The sequence below is a fragment of the Tyto alba genome, unplaced genomic scaffold (genome assembly GCF_018691265.1).
Source record: "Tyto alba isolate M040663 unplaced genomic scaffold, T.alba_DEE_v4.0 Super-Scaffold_18, whole genome shotgun sequence".
Lineage (NCBI taxonomy): Eukaryota > Metazoa > Chordata > Aves > Strigiformes > Tytonidae > Tyto > Tyto alba.
Genome location: NW_024881280.1, coordinates 10,035,591 through 10,056,398, shown reverse-complemented (window position 1 = coordinate 10,056,398; position 20,808 = coordinate 10,035,591). Strand labels below are relative to the sequence as shown.

The 20,808-nt window shown below is 46.9% G+C and overlaps 1 protein-coding gene across 3 annotated transcripts in view; it reads left to right on the top strand.

Annotated features, from left to right (window-relative positions):
* RGS6 (regulator of G protein signaling 6) overlaps positions 1-19,147 on the top strand; it is a 292,354-nt gene extending 273,207 nt beyond the window's left edge. For 2 of the 3 annotated variants that reach the window (XM_042790727.1, XM_042790726.1), the window contains one exon: positions 14,720-19,147. In XM_042790727.1, coding sequence (XP_042646661.1) covers positions 14,720-14,770 — 51 coding nt within the window. In that variant the 3' untranslated portion in view covers positions 14,771-19,147. Of the gene's footprint in view, positions 1-6,632; positions 9,044-14,719 lie in introns of those variants that run through there. The other variant, XM_032984584.2, reaches the window with a different exon arrangement.
* Positions 19,148-20,808: the final 1,661 nt, after the last annotated feature.

Here is a 20,808-nt window from a genome sequence, read left to right as displayed (position 1 = left end):
GCACCGGCTGGGGCTGCTTCTCTCCAGCCCCCAGGGCAGGACCTCAGAGCTTGGGCAAGACCCACTCACCGCACTTGCTTTCAGGGATCCACGTGTGCAGCAGATTTTCTAGAGATGGGGAAGAGCAGGGAGAAGGAGCAGGGCCAGAGGCAGGTGCTGCAAGTGGGGTGGAGGAGCAGGGATACCGGGCAGCACAGCGGGAGACAGGCCGTGTGCGTGGGGTGGCACAGAGCAAGCACAGGGCTAGAGCTGAAAATGTGGCAACTGGGTCAGTGGGGAATGACTCTTGTGTTGTTCAGTATCGAGTACACTTTGACTTGATACGTCGTGTGGTTTTGGCATACTGCTATGGGGTCTTCATGTACCGGCCATCGTTAGTTGTGAGGTGATACTGGGACAGCAGAGAGCCGTCGAGCAGTTGATGCCTGTAGAAGCTACTGTACAGAACAATATCTCATGGAAAGTTCATAGACCTTCTTATGTCTTTATAACAGCTTTATAATGAAGGCATTGGACTATGTGTATATACAGTACATGTGCTTACATTGGTGTGTGTATGTATGTATACTTATATATACACCATATACATACACATGGCATATAAATATAAAACATTTGTACATGTAGAGAGAAAAGGGGAAACTGCACAGGTAAGTGTGAGCTGTCGTAGAGCAAATAAGACTAGAGGGGTTCTTTCTGATGCTGCCATGCTTCTGCACAAGCAAACCCAAATGTAACACGCGGAGCTTTGTAGTATATCCACTGGCAGACTTCCTGGGGAATGTATTTATATAGCTAATGCATATGCACACATTTAAAATATGTTGATACAAAATATATCACTATGCCCATCTGCATATTTACTACTTTCTAAGAGTCTGCCAGAAAGACGAATAGGCAAGACTTTTTTAAAACAAACTATGCAGAAATATTTACACCAAGCGGTAAATTCTGCTCCCAGATTTGCCAAATACATGGAAGAGTAACTCTCACTTTACTAGACTGACTGGGTTTATAGTAACACAACCAAGGACAGATTTTTCTCTTACATTTGATTTGAACGGTAACTTGACAAGCTCAGTTTGGGATGGTAGAATTATCATGTAAGTACCTGTAAAGAAAATTGTTGTAGATTGATTGGCACTTTAGTTCATTTTTCTCTTACTGGCTAGCATACTGTAAACATTTTCTTTCATTTTTCTTAATACAGATATAAAATGTTGTCCTCTGATGGCATGGTAGCTACCAGAACTAGGAAGGGTCTGAATTTTTTATACTTTGCGTTATGGCAGTTTGTCACTACCATCAGATGAGAAAATAGTCGCTATGTTGGCATGTCATAATGTCCTCAGAGGACAGCATTACCAAAGTGGTAACTTTATGGCCTACTCAGGGGACTAAATTAAGATGAAGTTAATTCTGCATGCTCTAGTTCTCCAAATTGCACTGCAGCTCCCCGACTGTGTAGGAGTGGAGCAATACAGCGGCTCCCGTTCCCAGAGCTCCACTCTGCTTTAGTGATTGCTCATTACAGGATCACATATTCAAGCTGACCCTGCACAGGCGCACTGAACTTAAGCATATGCTTAAGGTTTGACTGGAACAGAGCTCTGATGCTTGGCTCTCTTCAAGGGGGGAGCCCTAAGCCTATTTTGCAAACAGAATAGTAAGAGGTCACGTTTCTAGTGGTGGCTCTAAGAGGAGCGTCCAAAACAACCAGGGCTAGAAGTTTATTTGCCTTAGAGAGCCAAGGCTGACATGAAGTAGTGGCTCCTATAAACTGCCTCTAGACCTGGGCCACCTCCAGACTGTGCTGCTCTGTTTGGCGTTGGGAGGGCACAGGAGAACCCTGGGGAAATTTTCAGATTTGGCTGTGGCGTGTGACCCAGCATTTTGGGAAATGATTGAATTGAGGTCATTGAAGTCTAGCCACAGCAGCCCATGCTCCAGCCCCAGACAGATACGCCCGGCAGCCTTCCCACTCACCCAGGGGGAAGCCCTCCCAGAGCCACAGGGAGTGGAAACATGATGCAAAACTTGGGGCAGCACTCCAGAACTTTGGGTTTGGATAAAAACATTAATTTTAAGGTAAATTGCATTTGAATTTCAAGATTTAAATGCAGATTTCAAGCACATAATTTGACTAAAGACATATGTCCTTCAGCAAAAACATTAGGAAAATTATTAGTTGGGGAACAGCTTAAAAACACAGTGGGGAATAAAGTGACCTGGCTGTGTTTGTTCTTTCTGCATCACCATGGTTAGTAAGGTCATAAGAATATTTAAAGTGTGTTTTAAAATGCATTGCAAATTCTCTCACAGCATCATATATGTTTCCTATCGTATCCTGGCACTTCAGGCCTATGGAGAACCTCCCCCCAATCATTTTTAGCTCATTGTTTCTTCAAATAAAGCAGTTACTATTGATTAAATTTGCTGTAACTTTTCAGCTGTGATAAGCAACACAGGGAAAACATATCTAGTGATGTTATGGTTTCCTTTTGCATCACTGTACTCAAATTTGGGGAACCTGGTTCCATTAACAATGTGACATAGAGCCAGAGCAGGAGCGTGAAGGTGGAGGTTCATGATCCCTTCCTTCCTCGTGATGCTGTACTTACAGGGATGCTTTCCATACCAGAGAAGGCTTGTTTGTAGCCAGAATGCCAGACATGCCAGGCTTCTTAGACAGTGAGTCTTCACTTGAGTGAAAAAAGTCAGACTCTCTAGGTTTGCCTATTCTAATTGCTTGGATCTCTCCATCTCTTGTTTGAGAAAGACAGGGAAAAAATACAACACTTCAGAAAAAGAAACTGTAAAGCTTTGTTGACTAATTGCAAACAATATTGCAGACTTTTTGTCTCTTACTTGGGTTAAATCCCTCTCCAGAAAAATCTTTCAGTGCTTCCAAATTGTTCTCCTGCACTGGGTGGAAAGCTGTACAGCTTGGCTTTGGGAGAGCAGACACAGAGAAAGAGGAAGAAATTTTACCCACAGTGCTCCTGCTCATCTCAGAGTCACAACCCAGGAGACAGAGATTAACTCCAGACCATTTGACATCCTTGAGAAAGACACCATGGAGCCCCACCAGCCACCTTCAAGGGGATCAGTGGGGAATAAGAAAGAACAGAGGTTTATGGATTTTTTTAATTTTGCGTGTCGCTCTTAATTCCTACAAGGCCCACTGTCTTATCTTCCTTGGCTTGGTACTTTTGACCAGGAGAAGGCAGCTCACAAGTAATGAATGCACCGAGTTTTCGCACCATATCTTTCTGGAAGCCGGGTGCTCTCCAATCCGCATTAAGCCAAACACTGACAGCAAGATTTTGGCAGGAGAATTTTCACTGCAGTGAGGGTTCATCTTTTACTTCCAGGTCCTTTCAAAGTATCAGCTGATACCTTTGTGCAATGGCCAAGAAGGGGGTTGCACCCACCGCTGGTCAGGTCCTCCTGTAGCAAAGGGCAGAGTTTGCAGTGCCCACCTGTCTGGGTTCCCCTGAGAACAGGGGCACACCAGTCTGACCCAGCGCCTTGCGTGCCGGACATCCGCAACCTCCTCAGCTCACCTGCCTGAAGCCTGCAGCTGCGGTGTCCGTGTGTGCCCTGTGGCAGCCCCCCACCACAGTCTGGGCAGCAGCTGTGTGGTCCCAGGACCAAATGTCACGGTCCTCAGTCATCCGGTGAACACCAAAGGGCCACCTCTGTGTGACGGAGCAGATCACTACAGGGCATACGTCGCCCAGCGCTGCTGGAGCAGAGGGACAGCTGATCTCTTTCCTCCCTTGTTCAGGTTTTGAAGTCCTCAAAAATATGTGATCATCACAGTGGTAGGATAGACATCACAGTCCCCGACCCCTGTGGGCCTCTGCTGGGCTCCTGTGCCCTGAAATCACAGGTATAAAGCTAGACTGGCTCTCCCGTGCTCTCCACGGGGGCCCGGAGGAAGGGTCGATCTCAGGGAGTTGCAGATCTGACAGTCTATTGCATTGGAGCACTTACTAATCCACCTCATTTAAAAAATGATGGCACTGCGCATGGTGGCAGGTTTATCTTATTACAATTTTCCTTTTGAATACAGCAAGAATCGACATTATGAAAGCAGAGTTAGCCTGTCTTCTCTCCCAAGTGAAGATAAATGGCATCATAAAAATCAGACATCATGTATCATATATGTTATAAATAATACCTGGTATTGAGGTAATAACTTAATTTTAAAGACACACATACACACAAATCCATATATCTACATCTCTCTCTTCTGTCATATTTGATCATCTTACTAATTAAAAGGACCTTTCTATACTATTTTTAGCCATGCAGTCTCAGCCTAGCTGTTTAAACCACTGTAGTTTCCCATCTGCTTTAGAAATGACTTAATAATCAGATAGACAGAAGCTTAGTTCTCATAAGCTGAGATGATCCTTCAGAGCCAGGAGTAGAAGGAAAATGTATTTTAATGAGTACATTTAGGGAAACCACTGCTGTTTTTGTCTTGCAAAGGGAGCCACCAAGTCTCTGCCTAACTTGTGCTGGTGGCCATTTATATTTAATAAAGGGGGAAACAGGAGAGGGTTCCTTTGTTGTGTCTTGCAGCATCTTGAGTATTATTTCTAAAAGCAGCAATGGTTACTCCTGCAATAACAGGGATTAAACCTACGGATACCAGCCTCGGCAGGTAGCTTAGGTAAGCTTGGGCCATGATACACAGACTTGAATTCAAACTTTCCTAAAATGGCTATACTCCAAGGAAGGAATTTTCCCTATAAGGAAACTGGTGTTCAGTTTTCTGACACAGTATCAAGGTGGTGACCCAATGCTGAGAAGATCTCTGCATTTTATTCCCGGCTGACATTTCTTGAAGAACAAAAGATTCACACACATGTACAGCTTTTGAGAGGATCAGAGTTCTCAATCTTTGTGCTTTAAAGGACAAGAGAGTGGTCAGAGCAGTGGTACATTGTTTATTCAGAATTTTTACAACTTCTGTCTGAACCAACTGACGTTGCACACTGTTAGTTGTTATGCTCTCGGACTGAAAAATCTCTTTACCTGAAGAAGGTAAAGAAGCTCTTGTGCATCTCTTCCACTGACTGCGGACAGAAAGAAGAGCTGCACGACCTGGGAGAAGCGAGAGGCGTTTGCTGGCCAGGGCCCCTTTTGAAACTCAGCCCAAGCGATGGCAGGACCCGGCAGCTCCAGGCCAACTGAACAGCCTCTGCCAGAGAGGGCTGCACGGGACTGGGGGTGGGGGGGCAGAGATGCAAATGCCAGGCTTTGGTCTGGATGCTGGAATCTGTGGGAAATCCCTTTCGCTGTGTTTCCCCTGCCCCCTTCCTAATCCGCAGCGGCCCAGCGCAGTGCGTGCGGAGGTGTGAGGTGCGCCCGCCTGCCGTGGCTGCCGACAGCCTGCGCTTGCAGGTGATGCTCTGCAGGCTGTACTCTATCTTGCATCGTTACAGTTGGTAAAGAGTGTAATACTTAATGGGAAAAGGAGCCCTCCCGTTAAGTCCTAGAGGAAATGTGAGTATGTAGTGACACTGAAGGACTTGGGAGATTTATTTTACAGTCAGCACAGTAGAAGACATCAGATACAGAGATGTGGTGTGAAATGTATCGAGGAGTCAGGTATGAAGAAGCAGAGAGCTTTTCCAAGTGGTAAATTCAACTCAGTGCAGAAAGAGAATAAGGTAAAGGAAGAGGTGTTCTGTGTTCAAGCTGCGTGGGAAGTAGACTGTAGATTAAGAATATACTTATGGATGGAACATTTTGTACAGGACAGCAAGTCAGTGAGCACTGAAGATTGTCTCAGTTCCCAGACACAGGTGAATAACGGAATAAAAAGACTGGCCCAGCCTCATTAACCATCGGAGGCAGAGCTGCAGAAGGCAGAAGCCGGTAAGCAGGAGCTGCCCTAGTCTTTGCATTAGCAGCAGCAGGGTGGGTTTGTGTGCTCAACCAGAAGCATTGCAGGCAAAGTCCCACATTCCATCCTTAATGACTGTGGAGCCAGTGTCCCACCTTGGTTTCTCATGCAAGTATGACTTTTCCAGGAATAGGAATGGAGCCGAAGGTCTTGTATTTGATACAGTTGTCCTGCTCAGTGGCCAGGATGCTTTCTGTCTGCAGCCTAGAACACCTTCCTTCTCCTTGCAGTGGTGCAAATGGGCATTGTCATGGTAGCATTTCCTCTGCTTTAGTTTTCTGGTATCCTTTGGTTATTTCAGATTGAGCTAACCTTGGCTCAGGACTGTAAGTGCATCCCAGTTCAGTACCCAGTGAAAACCAAAGTCCCACTTTTAGTTTCATTTCCATGTGTGTCTATTCATTATACATCTATGAGAGCCTTAGTGTCTCCCCTGCCTGCCTGGCTGTCTCTTCCTACACGCTGTCAGAAGTCTTCCAGCTCCATGTTGTTACCCCTGTTTTTCCCTGATGCTGCTTTCCCATCCTCCTGATCCTCAGTTTCATCCCTTGGCCACTGCTACTGCCTCGTGCTGGTTTTTATGTCCTCTCAGTCTGTCTGCTGTTGGATCAGAGTCCAAGTCGCACTCGAACTGTTCTGGTCCTATTCTTAATTCATGAGTATGGTGTCACACGCATGAAATGTGTTGATGGGATCTTATCTTTCTCAGGTGAACTGTCTGGTATTCTGCACAGCTGTGTGTCACTGTGATGTATTACAAATACTAACCATGAACACAGTGAAGAAGGCATAAGACTGGAGAAAGAATTGCTGCCTGATATCATCAGGGCTCTCTTTTTAACTGGTTCCTTGATAATCTGATAGAACTGTCATATACCTACCAGCTTTCCCACTTTTTCACTTTCCCAGCTCTACCAGCTTGCATAAATAGATAACAGCATTTGAGGGCATGGAAAGTATTCACATGCAATATAATAAAGACAAAGGTTATATGTCTGCAGCGTAATAAAGACAAAGGTTTAAGCTGTTACAGGTAGAGAATAGCAGTTGAAAAACTGGAAAGTATAAAAAGGTGATATGCTGAGATGCTGGTGAAGTGGATACCCAAAGAGACATCTAGAAGGGAAGGATATAGGAATGGGTGCCAAAGTTTCTTAGATTTGGCACCAGTAAAAGATATCTGGAAAAAGGGTTATTTTTATCTTTGGAAGATACTTTATTCTAAAAGAAAATGTGCTTTCTCCACTACTCCAGTCATTAACAAATACTGGCTTTTACTGGGAAAAAGCACTTGCAGTACATAAGTGATCGAAAGCATCAGAATGTACCCCAAACGTGAAGGGATCCAGTCAACATCCACAACCTGTTGTCTGTTCTCTTACGTGCAATAACTAGTCAGTGTCAGCACCCAACGCTGCGGAGGACCGGGCGCATGGCCTGTGTGGAGCAGGTACGCCTGGGCTGCTGCGTGCTTGAATGCACCACGTCTGTTGCTGGCATCGGCACACTGCCTTCCCTGGAAAATGACTGCGCTGTCCAGGCTTACGCTGCACGCTCGTCAGCTTGGTAACCGGTGGGTTGCATGTGTGCTGCATAGCCTCTTTGTACACCGGGGCTCCTTGGAAGGATAAATATTCATTGTTTCTAGTGGGTAAGTTATTCTTCACTTCCCTTCCTACAAACACGGCTGTGTAGTGCTGCAGAATGGCAGCTGCCTTTCGTCCCCAAGGTCGCTACCTTCCAGCGGTGGGTGAGTGATCCCTGTGTGTACGGTTTGTGAAGTGCTTTGGGATCCTTCTGGATGAAAGGCACTCTGTGGAGCTCAGGGTACGCTTACTAATCGTTTATTGTCTTTTATTCCAGCCACGTACAAACTCTGGAAGATAAAAGTCGGTACCTTCCCACTGCAGACAGGTCTAGCAGCTAGCTGCAGATACCGAACCAGGACCTTAGCAAGGTGCCTGGGGGGAAGGTGGGCTTAATCCCTGCTGCAATTTCAGCCAAGCTTGTTCTGATACTCCAGAGGGGTCTGGTGTTTCAGTGGTGTTTCTGTTTTCCTCTGACCATGCAAGATATTTGCACACCTGGCTCCCAGTCCCGCTGAAGGTGGTTAAACAGAGTCCATTGCACACAAAGGGAAGAACAGAACAGCTAGAGCAGCAACATGCAGTAAGGGCATTTTCTGAGATGGCTTGAAAAAACACTCTAATAAAGCGTTGTATACTGGCTGCAGTGATCCATCTGTGCCTCTGTCTTCCCCTTTTTTGTTGGAGGGAGGAACAGGCCCTGGATCTGTAGCCCAAGGCTGCCGACCTGGCAGGGCTGTGCTGAAGGACCCTTCTTCAGTGTGGCAAGTTTAAGCCATCCGTAGGCTGCTTCAACTAATGCCAAAATTGGCTCTAACACATCCTCAGATACAAGGAGCCCAGGATGCTCCACAGCAGAAGAGGATCTTCCTCACAGTGCTGGTAGGATGGTAGAGAAGTCCTCCAACGGTTGTGAAACTGTTCTAGGAGTGGGTGAGTACAGGGCTAGTGGTGTCAGCTTCTGGTTTGTGCCATACGCAGTGGTGTGCTGGTATTGCTCAAAGCAAAGTGCAATGCCTCGCTTAGGATACGCAGGAAATCCTCAAAAAATAAAATGGGTGCAGACAACACTGGCTTTAATTGGACTGGAGCTCTGATCTGTTCCCATAGTGATATAAGCTGGAAGAGAAAAAAAGCAGTGTCAAATGTAGGAACCTAACCCGTGGTTGCTCAGCTTCGCTGCAATGGGCAGTGATGGTGAGAAGTTCAAGTAACTTGTCAGCCAAGCCTTACAGGAGGAGTGGGGCCCACTCTGCAGGAGTTTGGGGGTAACTCGTGGGACCGTGCTGGTGAGAATGGGTGAGCAGCTGCTCCCCTGCTTACCCTCTACAGCCACTTTGCAGCTCCTGTTTTCAGTCTGTGTCAGTGTGTAACTGGTGGTATTGCTCACCACATTTGTGTGCTAATTTATGTTATATATGTTCATAGTTTACATGTCTGTGTTTATTTTGTGTTGAACTAAGTTATTTTCCTTTATTGTTTATGTTTTTAACTCTGTTTCATATTTACCGTCGTTAATTTATGTTACTTTACGTTTGCAATGTATCTTTTCATGAAAAAAAAAAATCTAATAAAAAGAATATTTTTAAAATGACACAAAAATAAATTTCCCCAAGATCTGCAGTGTAATATAACATTGAAAGCCAAACAGTGCTGGCAGGGCTAGGGCCCTGGCAGTCTCTTTCTTCAGAAGTAAAGTTTGGTTGCAGGATGTTGTCTGCCCGCTGCCAAAGTTCTTGTAGTGTGTTAGCTAAAATGGAGGAAATCTGAGCAGTTCCTGTCACCATGTGAAAAAACTCAGGTTCGAGTTGATGGAAGGGTTTGCTCATCTCCAGTGGAGATGCAGACGCACCCCGGTTCTCTGCTGGGGGTCTCACAGAGAGACAGGGCAGCGCCGCTCCCCAAATGGCTTCTCCACCAGGAAGGTGATGCTCCTGGCTGGAGCAGTTTGGGCAACAGGCTGGGAAAAGGACAGCCCTGAGCGCAAAAGAGGGGTGGAAAGCAAGAAGTGGAGTCAGCTATAGCAGACAAAGTCCTGAGCGGGGTGGGTGGAGAGTGCGGAGGTGACCAGTCAGCATGAAAGCGCTTTGGTCTGTATTCACATGGCAAAGAGGGGAGCCGGTGCTGCCACACCAGAAGCTCCCCACGTGCTTCCTCTCCCCCGTTGCTGCAGCTACAAAGCTCCCCGTGGGATAAATCCCTCCCGGCTGTTCAGGTAGGTTGTCGGCAGTGTGCATGGGAGTGCTGGCTCGTGCATGCTGCTGGTGGTGAATGTCTGCATGCTAGACACGAACTGCACTCTGTGCTGGGCAGAGCACGTTAACATTGTGTGAAACCACAGGTACTGGACAAAACTAAACTTTCTGTTTAAAATTTTTGAAAAAAGATAGCTCACAGCCTTTGCCTGCTCTCCTACCTGTGCAAAGTGCTGGTTTTGGTAGATAAAAGCAAAGAACAAGAGGGAAACTCATACAGGAGGTTTGAAAGGAGTGCTGTCTCCTTTTTGTGTCAAAACCCAGACATATTTCTTTTCCCTGTTACTTGGCTTCTTGCCTATGTTGAATTGCTGAATTCCGCTTCATTAAAATAATCGCTAATTGCATTTTACACCTTAGTTTAGTAGCTGCTCAGCAAAGGCTCAACCATCAAAGATGCTAAGTGTCCCCTGTGACCTGCAGGTTAATCTTCACTTCACTGAGCCTCAGTGAAAGCCCTGATGGTCCACAAGTACCAAGGTCTGGTCCTCTGCCTGACATGTAGCCAAGCAGTAGGATGGACCAAATACTTGCAAGTCATATTCTGGGGAGCACTTTCATAAGGTTTATTAAGAACTAACTGACATTTTCCTTCGGTTACTCCAAATTCAGATTTACACTGGCTCTGAAAACTGAGGCTCCTGTCATGCCAGGGGTCAGGGGAATAAAAGAAAACCCATTCATCCAGCTGCATGGAGAGAACTGGACGTTACCTTTAGCAAGAAGCCGTGAAGCTGCACATGATCCTTGCCTGAAAGTTGTGTTACAGCTCAGCTGCTTGCAGGGAATGAGAGAAAAGAAAGCCTTCCTGCATCCAACAAGACACACAACATATGCTTTGCAACATATGCCCTACTGCTTGTGCTATGCTGTTTGAGTGACAACAGTCTGGGTTTTTAATTGTCATAACCCTAATTAGTAGTGACAAATATTTCGCAACTAGAGGGACTGGGGATTTCTTCATAAGCTTTAAACCCCATGTAAAAAGTTTACTCCTTACATACACTCTAATCTTGCCTTAAATTATTCAGCATATGCATACAACAGAGTAAAAGCACTGTAGTTGTGCTCTGCTTGAAATCATATGCTTTCCAATTTCCCTGACAGCACAGCCTAGATGAAATTTCTCCTGGAAATAAGGCAGGAGTTGTGGACAGTTTCCTTCACTGAGGAAAGGAGATGTAGAAATGTGGGGGCAGGCACTGGTTTCATGCTAAACAAAGATGTGGAAAGAAAAAATCAGTTTTGGTTGAACCTTTTTACAGAAGCTAGGTGTCCTTTGTGCCAAACCTGCACATCCTAATAATCCAAAACGTCCTCACTCAGTCAGAGATCTCCCCAGGGGAATCCAGGCCAAGTGTCAGATGAGACCCAACATGACCTCTTGGGCCTGAACATTTTTGGCATATATTGCACCCAGCTGTGACCTGATTTAGCCACCTCCAGCTTCTCAGAGCAGCCTTCCACCTGAGACAGGCACCCACTCCGCACAAGGCTCGGGGAAGGGTTGCAGGATCACAAAAAAATCCAGGGTGCACCTCACCTCTGCTGCCTCAGGCGGGCACAGGCCACCCTTGCCTGGCCACCTGGCCACCTCTTTTCCAGGCACAGAAGAGCGATGACACCAAGGCACGTTGGTGTCATCCTGGGGTGCCTGGCCTTGGAGGGGCTCCCGGCGAGCAGGGGCGGGCGGGTGTAGACGAGCAGGCTGGGGGTCCTGGGGGGGACGCCTGGCTGGCTGGGAGGGAGCCACTGCGCCATCCCAAAGGAGCTGTCGCCCATGCTGGCTTTTACCAGTTGGCTAACACAAACATTTTGTGTCTCCTGATGGGCTTCGTGCCCAAAAAGCCCTGGAGGGCTAAACGGGAAACAGAGATGCTGTGGACCAGCCCCTCAACTGGTGTAAACCAGCAGCAGTTCTGTGAAAGCAACTCAATCATGTTCATTTACCTCAGCAAGTGGCTCCAGCACTTCCACCTGGGACACAACATTTTGCTCCCTTGTTGTTCATTTTAGTAACAGGAAACAGATGCCAGTTTTCCTAATGAAATGCCTTTTTTTCCTGAACCTCTTTATTTTTGTTTTAATGAGGATGTCTAAGATGAGAGAATCCCAAACTGAATGCTTGCATCCCACCCACCCCCAGCCCTCAGACGTTTGTCTTGCTCAAACTCATGCTGTGAGGCTGGCTCTTGTCTCTGCATTGGGTTGAAACAAAATCCCCTCCATCAGTATGCCTGTAGTTGGGGGCCACTTCAGTAACGAAGCTGAACGTCACACATCCCAGCACTCTTGCTTCTAGCCAAAATTTTCACCCTCTGTGCTATTCCAGGGATCCTTTTGCCATCTGTCTTATCACAGAGGTGGACACAACAGCTGAGCAGACAACATCGCTGCCTGCTTCTCGCTGTCTTAAAACAGAGCTTCTCGCACCCATCTGTTTGCATGTCCCCGCGCGCGAGGCTGTTCGGCATCTCACACTTCCCTGGCGCCGTTACCCTCCCGGGCAGCGGGGCTCTGCGCCGGGGACCCATCCCAGCCGGCACGCAGGAATCTTGCTGCAGAGCCAGCCTTCAGATCTGGGCTCCCGGGCTAACACCTTTCCCGTGAGATGGGGGAGCTGCAGATGGAGCCCACCGCCTTTGCCTTCAACGAGAAACCCATGAGCGAGCTTTTGCTCTGGGGAAACGACGGCCATCGGCTCCATTTCTGACAAGCCACCTTCTCCAGGGCAGCTTTTCTGTCAGCTGCCCCCTCCTCTTGGCCCGGCCCAGCACCAGCATTTCCAGCTTCCCTCTTTGAACACGTGCATGTTGAAATTGGGGCTGGATGTGGACCAGCGTTTGCTCCTCACCCCGCTGGACCCTGACGCAGGGAGCTGGCATACCCCCAAGCCGCCTGCCTGTGAGAAGATAACAAGAGGAATTGCCTGTCACAGATTAGTTAGAATCTAACTGAATAGTCATTATACAAACCCAAGGCTTATTTTTTGGTGGTTTTTTTTTGTTTGTTTGTTTGTTTTTCCTAAGGAAGTATCCAAATATAGGTGGAAACTAACATTTTTTTTTTCTAAAACCAGCCATATTATTCTTCCAGAAATTAACATCCACATCTTTACCTTCTTCTTCCTATAAATGGGATTCAGGAACCGATAATTCCTTAGCACTCTTTCTCTGGTATTCCTTAACAGCAGCAAAATGACAGCCAGGGTCACAGCCCCCCCAGGCACTGCCATGTTGCCCCGCAGAAGACTTGAGCACCTCCTGGCATAGCACTGAGCCAAGCTTCCCAGAAGTGCATTTAAAAATAAGAATAATAAAAAATTTGATTTATAGTGAAAGAAAGCACACATGCCTTAAATGGCAGTGGTGCTGGCACATCTGCTGAGCTCCAGGAGGGAGCTGGTCCTCCCCAGGCTGTGCCCTGGGTGCGAGCTCTGTTGTAGAGATGGAGGAGCCACGGAGCCGTCACTGTGGCTCTCGTCCTGGGCAGGACAGCCCGAATGACGACAGTGTTTCCAGCAGCCGACTGCCGATGTACAGAAACCGGCCAGATTAGGCCGTGTGTGTTTGTGCAGCTGAGCAAATTATTTGGTAAAAGGCACACATCTGAGTAACGAAATGAGGCTTCTGTAGGGAACTGCTACATCCTCCTGGAAGAGCCCTAAATGGGAAGAGATGAGAAATTAAAAGGGGGTGGGGGTGGATGTTCCTTTTTTCTTAGAGTGCTAACTTGTTAAACAAGGCTTATTTCAAACAAACTGCTAAATTTTTACATTTCAAATTTTCCTACATTTTGCACATATTCGCCTTCACTGTATAATCTGTTTTTCTTGCTCTTTTTGTGGCTCACCCTTTCAAACAGCAATTAGTAAGACTTTCTATTGCAAAGGAAATCTTGGTTAAATATAGTAATGTAGGGGAGGTTGTTTAAGAGCTGCTAGGTATTCCACATCTCTCTGGTATTCCCTGGATGTTTATTTCAACCAAGACTTTTTTTCTTCTTTTAAGAAAAACACCATTTTTCAAGAAGAAAGCTCACCAAGGAAACACAGCAACTGGTGCAATACCTGACACAATTTTTCACTGTTACATCGGTAATTGCAAAGCCATCAGTATCCCCTGTGGGGATATACCCTTCCTGCTGCCTTGCAAATGGAGAAGACCAGCTGTAGGTCCTCCCTCGCTGCTGAAAGCAGGGGCTGCGTGGCCTAAACCAGGGAAGGGATTCAGATATGGTCCTTGGTCACAACAGTCACTGGGAAAGCTCAAGCAGCTGCCAGCAGCGCATGAGCAAGGCTGCCATGGCCACACACCTGCATGGTGGCTTGGGGAGGAGCAGGGGGAAGGCAGGGAGGCCGGGCAGGAGGGGACAAGCAGCGACCAAGGAGACAAGAGCCCAAGGATTGGGCAAAGTTGGGTGGCTGCAGGGCAGGGACAGGCTAAGCTATTTCTGAAGTCACTTTTTTTTCCTATATCTGTTTCTGATGGACGCTGGGCAGGGGATGCTGATTCACAGGCTGTGGGAGGGACATCCCAGCTTTCCCTGCAGCCTGGGTTTTGCAGCTGTTCCCAGCCTGGGGCATGGTTCCCGGGGATAGGCAGGACGGGCAGCAGCGAGCGTAGGGCAGGGCAGGGCTTTGCTTTCACCAGTTCTCATGAAACTGGAGAAAGGAAACATCATCGCCAGACAGTGTCCCACGGCACAACCTTGAGCGCTAACCACCTGGACATCACTAGCCACAACACCTCCTTGCCAAACCACCTGCCCAGGGCAAAACTGCAGGCACCCGAAGTGCCGGGGGCACGCTCAGCCCCATCGCCCATCGGCATGGTTGGGGTGGACCCACTCTGGGGGAAGGCCCCCCCCCCGCCCCTCACTCGCAGCCAAGCAATCCCACGGTATCACTCACGCCTCTGGGTCTCTTCTGTCTGTCTGTCTGTCCCTCCCTCCAGGGAAAGTCTCTGGCGAGCAAGCGCCTCACGGGCCTGATGCAGTCCTCCTGACGGCTTCAGCCCACCGCCCCATGGGAGAGACGCCTGGGACCGCTGCCAGGGACGGGGCATTTCGGGGAGAGCGGGTCCCCACGGGGGAGAGAGCCTGAGCGAGCGCAAGCGGAGAGCCGAGCACCAGGGGAGCGCCTCTCTTCGCAGTTTGCATCCATACTTTCCTCCCTGCACAGCTTTGTAAGGACGCCGAGCTCTGTGCAGGTACTTTGTTTCTGACCGGGGTTTGGAGGAGCGCACTTCACCGTATGCAGAAGGTCGACAAGGCAAGGGCTTGCTGTCTTGTTATTTAAGGAAACAGACCCCGCAACTTAGAGGAAGAAGAGCTGAGAGGGATCAGTGTTTTTCCTTCATCTCTTCTCTCCCTGGCACAAACATGGCTGTAATAGATGGCACCGCAATCTCACTTGCTCCCTTTCTTGTGGCCATCTGGATCCAATAAAATACCTGCTGGAAGCTGCTTCTCCTTCTCACAAAATCTCAAATGCATTTCTCCTGCAGATTCATTGACTTTAACTTTGTTTTTCTTTCCTATGTCTCTCCTCTTTTAAAGCAATGAAAAAAAAAAAAAAAAAGGCACTATTTAAGTTCATCACTTGTGTCCTTTCAATAGCATGTAGCAGGTCCAGAGATCCAGAGATGGTGTCCAGATCCTCATCTGAAGTCAGGAGGGCGAGTGGCTTTCATCACCTAAGGATCTGTCCCATTGAGTCAGACTCTGATCCTAGTGCAAAGCCTCTGATGGCGGCGGAATCGCTCTGCATGTGCGTGTAGTGCAAATGTGGTCAGACCCTGCCTGATGCTCACAAAGTCATGTTTTAGATGTGTAACGCACCAAACACACACACACATGCAGTATTTAAAAGTGAGCTGTTTTATATTGTATTTGATTTTTCTATTTATTTAAGGTTTTGCATACATACTGAATGACGGATGTTCAAGCTTTACTCTGAGTAGGTAGAATTGGACTCCAACTCTGATTGCAGAGGGCCAAAATCTGCTCACTGTATACAGGGAAAGGCAACTCTGGTGTGGGCAGGTGTCAAAATTTAGTCTACAGTGAGGAGGGAACTGATGGAGATGGGGCAGGCAGAAGCAGGGTATGAATGGCAGGGTGCTGGATGCCAGGTAACCCTTCCTAAGCAGCAGCACACCCAGCTGGGATATAATGCTCAGATCACTGACTGCTGAGAAGCACCATTGTAGGAGTGAAATTGTACCACTGGAGGAAATGAGCTTCTGCTAAAACTCATCTGACCTACAGCTCATGAATACAACTGCAAGAAATGATCCAGTAGCTTGCTTCAAACTGTTGGGAGTATGAGGGTTGGGATGAGCACTGAACTGAAGTGACTTTAATTAAAAACCCCATGTATCCTAGCTGCAGATAGGGAAATGGACTGCATTCACATACAGTATATTGCCTATATAGGAAAATTTCAAGACTCAGTTGACTTAGTGCCACAAAACCTCCTGTATTTTGCAAGCAGTTCAGATCTGAAGCATATATGAAAATAGACATTTCTTGGTCTTCTTCACTCATGCCAAGGCAAATTGGCTTTTTGTGCAGGTGGTAGAATTGCTATATGGCTACAAGTTTGTATCCCTACCTAGGCAAAACCATCTAGCTAATTAGACAGCTGGCTATCAACAATATTCACTTCTGAGGCAAGTATTATTCTAATATCTAAGGCCTATGTATGCACAAAATCAGGCCAGCATAGTTTCTGTCAGAAAAAGTACCTTCCCTCTTTACCCACGCCATTTCTCATTTTGATACATCTTTTTTTATTTCTCCAGAAAACTCCCTATTACTGATTTTATCTAAGGCCCATAGGACCCTCTACACCTGCATGAATGTACAGTAGAATACTGAGTATGATATTTGTCCTTTACACACGCCTATTCCTGTATAAAGCCTGCTGTCTGTCTTCAGACCAAATTCATCCTACACATACATGATGCGAGCAAGTTCCAGGACCGCAGAACCATCATGGATGTGCCTGTATGTTCACATGGTGTCCTCCCTCTGAAGGGGACACTTGGTCCCCTCCAAACTGTCACTTAGCTGTCCTTGCAGGACCCGTTTATCCTCTGTTGCCCACCCAGCCAAACCGTCCCCTCGGGTAATAGTGGGTCTTCGTGTAACAGGCCTTGTTGTCCGTTCATGCACATTCGTACATGTCCCCTTACATCATCCCTAGGAAAAAGCAAAGGCTAGCTCTTCTCAGAGCCTTGTTGACAGTGTTTTTATCTGTGTCAAACCCACCATTGCCATGCATCACTGGAGCTCTGTAAACCAACAGCTTCTCACACCCCAAGCTAATCTACTGCCAGGGCTGCCCAGCCTCTAGGCCAAGGCGTTTCCCAAGGCGAGTCTGTCCTGTGAACCCTCAAACTGGTCTGCAGAGCATTCCTGAGCGGGACGTACACATAAAGCAGGGAACTCCAGTGTGTAGGTAGGCGCAGAGATGGCATTACCAGAGGGTCTCTGCTTTGCTGCGAGTTCCTGACACTGAACAGGACTCCTGGGGGAAGGGTGGGGTAGCTCCATGGAGGTATTCCTGTGTCCTGCAGCATGGAGGATGCTGGCAGGTGCCTGGGACAGGTGGAATTTGGGCTATGGTGTGTGCAACGAGCAGCAATGCCAGACTTTAGCTTGGAGATGTGCCATTGCCCCGTGAGCAAAGCGCCCTGCTCCGGCTTTTCCTGCTCCATTCCTGCGGGATGGTCGTCTTGGCTGCTGCAGTGTTTCGCCTGTGGGGAATATGCTGTGTTTGAACAGTTGAGTGCATGGAGGGAATTTTTACAGGCACAGAGAGCATGCATATGGGCGTACATCAGGGGGCCTGGATGCTGAACAGCTTGCCATTTAAATGCACACTCGTGCAAGCTAATCTGCTCAGTAATGGCTAGCTGAGCGGACAGAGCTGCATATTCTCTGGAGAGACAAAAGCTCTGCTCCTCATTTCCTGACTAAATTTCTCCAAAACAAACATGAGAGTAGACAAGGCCTCCTCCTGGGAACATGTATGAACTGCTCTTCACATGTCTTTTACTTCACATATGATGATACTAACATGTAACTACTTCCACATGAACCGCATCCTTGAATTATCGCGTTTTAATTATATCATTGCTTATTCCAAGTGATGCTACTCTTGTACACTCACCAGTATCCCACTGAGTGTTGCAAGCAGTAATCCACGGCTTTATAAGCGTCTCATGTCTTCCAACTACCTCATCGTCCTGAAGATGAGTTAGGAAATCAGCTTTCCACCTCTATTTATGTTCTAAATGGCATTGTTTCAAGGAAAGGCAGTCTGGAAAGCTTTTACAATGTCCACGCTGTGCAAGCTAGCTACAAAGATTCCCATACTTACAGGGCTATGGCTGTGAAATATGGCTGTACACTGTTACTTGGATAATAGAGTATCCAGAGCATTCACGGCTATTGTGGTGAAACGGCACCAAGATAAGCACTAGGAAGGTTCGACAAGCCTGTGCAGACAGCGTTAGGCTAAAGCAAATGGATTAATGTACTCTAGGTATAACTCAGCGCTAAGATCCCATAGAGTACTGTAATAAAATGGTAGCAGGGCAGCCATAAAAAGTGGCAGTAAGCTGACATAATAATACCAGGATAAATGTAGCAATAAGGTAACACAGGCCACTGCAGTAAAGTAGCATTTTGATAATGCAGCAATAAGACACAACAGGATGCTGCAGTAAATTAGTTTGGGGAATAAGACAGTAATAACCGTGTGTGCGGACAAACAGTGGTACATTTGTACCAGGTACTGCAGCAATAAAGATAACACAAGGTGTCCTAGTAATAAGTTACTACAGTAACAACAAGACGATGCACTGTAAAGTTATATCAGGATGCTTCCATGCTGCAGTCAAATCCTACAAGAGGTGGTAGCAAGACAATGAAGACAAAATATGCCCCATTTTGGACTGCAAAGCATGAGTCAGTTTTCTGCACAGTAACCCAAATTCTGGAATGGTCTCAGCAATACCAATCCTATCACTCCCCTCTTTCAAGGAAACTGAGGCAAGAGCATTCCCCCATCCAGTCTATTATTTTAGTCTGAAAATACAAAATTGGCTCATTGTCTCTTCAGCAAATTGTCACAGACTGTGGTGAAGTTCTTCAGTTAGTCCTTACTCAGGTGAAACCCCGGTGATTTTGGTGAGTCCTTTGCCTTGGAAAGGATTTGGCTCTCTCATCTTCTGGCATGGGTGAGGCTTTTAGCCTACAATTATTTCTGTTTCGGGGTGGGGGAAGGGGAACCCAGGTACAGAACTCTGATTGTACTGGTCTGTTTCCTGAAATACACAAATAAATTGAGCATCCTGGAAAAGTCAAAGCAATAAGGACCAAATCTGTTCTGTCTATCATGCACGCATGCGCACGTGAATAATTCTGCTGGATTCAGTGCAAGTCCTGGATGCGTCCATGGGCAGGGCTTTGCCTAACCCTGTTCTCAGTGTCTCCAGCTGAGTGACAGAAGCAGTGTGTCTTCTCAAGTTTTATTTTCTAATATTATCTCCTTTCCTTATTTTCTGTTGGTTTTGGGTTGGTTTGTTTTCTTCTTTATTACTATTATTATTTAACCTCACCTCTGTATGAAAAGTCCTTAGAAAAAAGCCAGTTTGCCTTAAGACAATATGCAGCATGGTGGGCAAAGAATAGGTGTGTCCCTTTGCTGTTTTTGTACCCTTCAGTGGAGGGTAAAGCATTCTGGAAAATAACCAGAAACCATTGTTATATTCAATAATCATCAGGCATAGGGGTTTAGTCAAAGCACCTATGTCAACAGCAAGGCTTGAATGGAGTGTCTGTGCTAGATAACAAGATGGTCTCCTGGGAAAAGGATGTAAATAGGGCACCGCTGCAGACTCCTGACTGGCAGAAGCAGCTCACAGCTGGCTCTGGCTCCTCCAGCCAGTCCCAACAGATAGGAATTTTCTGCCACATCTTTCCGACCCTTTGCACAACAGCTTTGCTGTCCCTTTCTGTGGCTACCTCTGTCTCTAGCTGACTGTGCTCAGCTCAAGTTTTGAGCAGTGCTCTGATACACCTTGTCTTGGCTCTTGCCTTAAACTCCTTGGCTTGCTCTCATTGTGGTTTAACGATTAAGCAGGATTATTAAAGTTGAGCTCACAGTAGGGTAAAATAGGCTAGGTTATCATGATTTCGTCGTTTAAACTGGGAGCAATTTTGCAGCTTCTCGGCACTGTTTATAACCTGAGACGGAGAACAAGCGAGGCGGCTGCTCAGCAGAACAGTGAGCTGGTGAACAATACGCTATCTTCATGCCCATACGTACTTTGAACTTACTGGTGAGGAGAAATGCTTTGTAGTGAGAAAAGTAATCTCATGGCAGGAGAGAGTCAGACCTGATCAACTTTTTCATGTGATACAGATTTTGCTTTGCCAGCCCCTAGCATCTGCAAAGCTCGCAGCTGAGAGCCAGCAACCTTCTAATCCTGCTGCTAAGCATTTGGAAACAAGCTTTTCAAAGGCTCTCTTTACACAGCAATGCTATTACTTGAAGCCTGTTAATGTGAATTTATGGCTATTGCCACAAGTGTCAGCGTGGTTGCCCTCTTGCATTTGCAGTAGGAATCTGTGGATTCACCCGCTCAGAGGGTGGATGTTAGGGGGCAGAATTTAGGGAGCAATTTGCAGGCTCGGGGCTCAAGTGAGTTGCACATGAAGGAATCTAATGCTGTTTGAGCTGGTCAAAAGTGCCAGGTCCTCCACACAGGTTGACAGCAATGACACTGGGTTTACTGGTGCATTCCTGCCTGGGGACCCAGGAGATACCCTGAAATATCTCATGTGGTAGAGGACAACTGACTGTGGGCAATGGCCTTGATCCCTGAATATTGCTATCTGTCAGCAAAGATACTAAACTGAGCTTCTCTCTCTAATCTTCAGGGACTTAAACCATGCCATCCTTCCATAAATAGTAGACGACAGCTAGCCCTAAGCAGCACCTTCTATGGGCGGACTAGGAAATCCTCAT